General features: G+C 32.6%; 1 protein-coding gene across 1 annotated transcript in view; it reads left to right on the forward strand.

Annotated features, from left to right (window-relative positions):
* LOC104991385 (collagen alpha-5(IV) chain-like) overlaps nt 1–3,518 on the forward strand; it is a 4,539-nt gene extending 1,021 nt beyond the window's left edge. The window contains exons 2-4 of the mRNA XM_010843833.1: nt 2,018–2,098; nt 2,733–2,831; nt 3,374–3,518. Of these exons, the coding sequence (XP_010842135.1) occupies nt 2,018–2,098; nt 2,733–2,831; nt 3,374–3,435 (242 nt within the window). The 3' untranslated portion in view covers nt 3,436–3,518. The remainder of the gene's footprint in view (nt 1–2,017; nt 2,099–2,732; nt 2,832–3,373) is intronic.
* Nucleotides 3,519–4,246: the final 728 nt, after the last annotated feature.

Raw genomic sequence — 4,246 nt, forward strand, 5'->3', positions numbered from 1 at the left:
GGTTTTTTAATCATTGCTCCATAATATTCCATTGAAGAAATAAACCATAATCAATTACCTATTCTCTTCTTGATGGACTTCTGGGTTGTTTCCAGTTTGGAACTATGAAGAAAAAGATGCTATTAATATTCTTTAACATGTTTTTTGGGGACCTACATACTCATTTCTCTCACACAAAACTTTATGTGATAGAATTACTGAATCATAAAGTAGGTGTACATTTAAGTTTAGTAGATGGTGTTAGTTTTCCAAAGTGGTTTTATACCTTAGAGTCCCACCTGCAATGTATGAATGTCTACGGGTAGTTCCTGGTGGCTTGCCATGATCATATAGTGGTTAGTACTTTGTATTGCGAAGTGTCCATTTGTCTGTATCCTTACCTCATTTGATATTGTCAGTCTTTTTAATTTTAGCAATTTTGGTCAGTATATAGAAGTATCCCAATGAAGTTTAAACTTACATTTTCCTAATGAACAATAATATTAAACACCTTTTCATATACTTATTGGCCATTTGGGTAGCATTTTTATGAAGAGCCTGCTCTAAATCTTTTTGCTCTTATTTAATGAGTTGTTTGCCTTTTTTTTTGGTATTGATTCAGAGCAGTTCTTTATATATTCTGGATATGAGTTCTTTGTCAGATACATGTATTACAAATAGATTCTGTCGCAAATTTGCCTTTCACTCTTAATGCTGTTACGTGATGTTAATTTTAATAAAATCCAATTTCCTTTTTTTAAGTCTTCTTGTTGTTTAGTCAGTTAGTTATGTCTGACTCTTTGCAACCCCATGGACTGTAGACGGGCTCCTCTGTCCATGGGATTCTCCAGGCAAGAATACTGGAGTGGATTGCCATTTCCTTCTCCATTTTAAAGTCTAATTTCTTATATTCTTTCATGGTTAGTGCTTTTTGTATCTTATTTAAGAAATATTTGCCTACTCAGGTTTATGGAACTATTCTAATTTTTTCTATAGCTTTCAGTGTTTAAGGTTTGATATTTAAGTTTATAGTCTGTCTTGAATAAAAAGAGTTTTATCATGTGATTAGGGATCAAGGTTAATTTTTTTTTCATACAAATGTCCGATTGCCCCACACTGTTTTTTTTTATTTTAAAGAAACTGAGTTCTTCTTTACTTCTGATCATCAAAAGACACAATTAAAAAATGAATAGGGAAGCTACACATTAGGAGAAAATACTTACAAAACATATATCTCATAAATAACTAATGTCTGAGATATATAAAGAACTTCTGCAACTCAATAATAAGACATGCAGTCCATTTTTTTTAAATGAGGAAAACTTGGAGCAGATATTTCACAAAAGAAGATAAGATGAATGTCCAATAAACACATGCAAAAGTGATCAATATGAGAAATGCAAATTAAAACCATAATGAAGTAGCATTACATTTCTGCCCAGAATGGCTATTATTAAAACAATTGGATCAGTATATGTTATATAAGAACCTGGAGCAGCTGGAATTCCCAAATATTGTTGTTTGTTTATAAATCAGAGCATATAACTATTCTCTGACTCAGCAGTTTCACCCCATCTAAGTATTTATCCAGAGATAAATTAAGACTTGTGTCTACAAAAATACCAGTGCAGAGATATTTATAGAAGCATTACTCATAATAGCTAAGTAGACCAGGTTTCCATAAATAGAATAGTGTTCATAATAACTAAAACCTGACAACAACCCAAATGTTCAACAGTACACGAATGGATTTTTAAAATTTTGGTATGTCCATACAATAGAATCCTACCAGTTAACTCTACAAGTATAATATGATGGTAATTATTTTTATTATGAATATATAATAATGCCAGCCTCTGAATAAATCAATATAAAACTTAAAATTATTCTTAAATCATCAAGCAAACACCAGTATGTTTGGGGGTTTTCTTTCTATTCTTTACTCTTTCTATGCTAACATTCTAAATTGTAACTTTGAGTTGTAGCTCTCAAAGCAATGCAGTTTTTGTTTATCATTAAATTGAGCTCTTTACTCTAGGAACCCCAGGCCTTCCTGGACCAAAAGGTATTAGTGGTCCTCCTGGGAACCCTGGCCTTCCAGGAGAACCTGGTCCTGTAGGTAAGAATGAAAACTAAGGGTTTGCCATGCTATAAAATTAAGGCTTATTCATTTTTGGAAAGTCAAATCATTTCTGGGAGCTGTGCGCGTTTTCAAGACAAACATGCTGATCATTCACTCCATACTACTTGCTAGATACAAAATGAACAATTCTTAATAAGATTTGCTTAAAATTATTATTATGGGACCTTATTTTTCAGGCTCACTTTTTCCAAGGAGAGTTATTTCAGGTATCCTATAATAGTAGATAGAAGTTCTCATTATTTTAGAATGGCAAAGTGTAGTTTTGCTTGTTTACTGTTCTGAGCAAATCACTCCTTTTGGCCCCCTATGAGGCCTATAATTCACCCCACTTCCATCCTCTCCCCCCCACACACACCTTGCTTTTTTACATATTCTAAAGGTAGGTTAAATGAGAAAGTGAGTTTGAATACTGAGTGGATGATAAAACAGTTCCTTATTCTCATTATCCTTTATTTCTTTTTCACAAGGTATCATTACTTAAAGAAATGTCCCAGAGACACTCTGTGTCTTTTGGCTAGAATTATTTGAGGCTAAAATCAAAAGAATTGTGAATATAGGAGAAAAAGGAAATTGAGAAGAAAAGTGTAACCTGCTATACCCTGTTCTTTAGGTGGTGGAGGTCGTCCTGGGCCACCAGGGCCTCCAGGTGAAAAAGGCAAACCAGGTCAAGATGGTATTCCTGGACCAGCTGGACAGAAGGGTGAACCAGGTACTATATTTTTTTAATTGTCCTTAATTTTCTAATTTCTTCCTTGTCTACTTTAGCTTTTGCCCTTAAGTACCCATAGTGAAATTCTTCCTTATCCTCTAAGCTACTATACACTTCTCCCTTCCTAATTACCTTCTTCCTGAGAATATTACCTCACATTTACTGAATCAAGTTGCCTCCCTCTTATGAAAAACTCCATAATCTTTTATTGCTCAATTTTCCATGTCAAGAAGCTATCTAGCTTTTTTTTAACTACTCTGGATGACCTTCTTTCACCATGCAATGTATATAATATATATAAACATATATATATATATGATATGTGTATTTAAAACTATACTTAATACTCATCACAAGTAGAATATAAGTTTATATAATTTTTTCATGTTCAAATTGTAGTTCCATGTTGGAAATAACTCTTCTCCATGTTTCGTATGATATACATTGCAACATTTGCTAAAAACCTAAATAATCCAAAAATAATTTCTTCTTATTTCAGTTATTATTATCTGTTTGAAAGTTTTGGGTTTATGTTCTGACAGGTCAACCAGGCTTTGGAATCCCAGGACCCCCTGGACTTCCAGGACTTTCTGGTAAACTTTAATAAAGCATGTTAAATCAGTCAGTAAAAAGATAATATTCTCCAGTACACTTTTTTCATCTCCACATACAACCCCAGACAACTCAAAGCTAGAGTTACATCTTGAAGCATTTATTAATTAGCAACTTAGTATAAGCTATTGTACTATAAAAAATGCACAATTAAGAAAATTAATATACAGATAACTCTTCATTAACCTCATAAATAAATGTTAAGGAAATGATAAAGAAAGCAAAATTGTAGGAAGAGTTAGGTTTCAATAAGTTTTTCTTTTTTTCAGTAATTTTTTAAAAGCTCTTTTAGCCAGAAGAAAAATACTTTTTTTTTCCCCATGGAAACCAAAACCAAGATAATATAAGTAAACTGTAGAAATATGTACCAATCATAAAAATGTCTATTGAAAACTCCATTTTAATTTATATCTTGCATCTTGGATGGTATGTGTGCACACACATCTACCTCCCTCATTTGTTTTTACCCTCATTGTAAGCCCCAAGTAGTTAATTAAATGACTAAATGTGTACAGATACGTATTTTTATGTTCTGAAATGACCATCAGCTATTTATGGAGGATTTTTTCAAACCACACATAGATCACTTAGAAATTCCTGTATTCCTTTTATGAATCCAACATAAAAATTATTACTCTAATGTACAACTGTTATATTGCTCTCCGGCATGTCAATGGTATAGAAAAGCTGTTGAAAACAGTTTGTCTAGATTGTGATTCTAAATCTTGGATGGAATGGTCGTTGGGGACTCACAGCAACCATTGAAGATCCATATCTTCCAATGGTCTCAAAAATTTGTCTCA

Source organism: Bison bison, unplaced genomic scaffold (genome assembly GCF_000754665.1).
Source record: "Bison bison bison isolate TAMUID 2011002044 unplaced genomic scaffold, Bison_UMD1.0 scf7180017847759, whole genome shotgun sequence".
Lineage (NCBI taxonomy): Eukaryota > Metazoa > Chordata > Mammalia > Artiodactyla > Bovidae > Bison > Bison bison.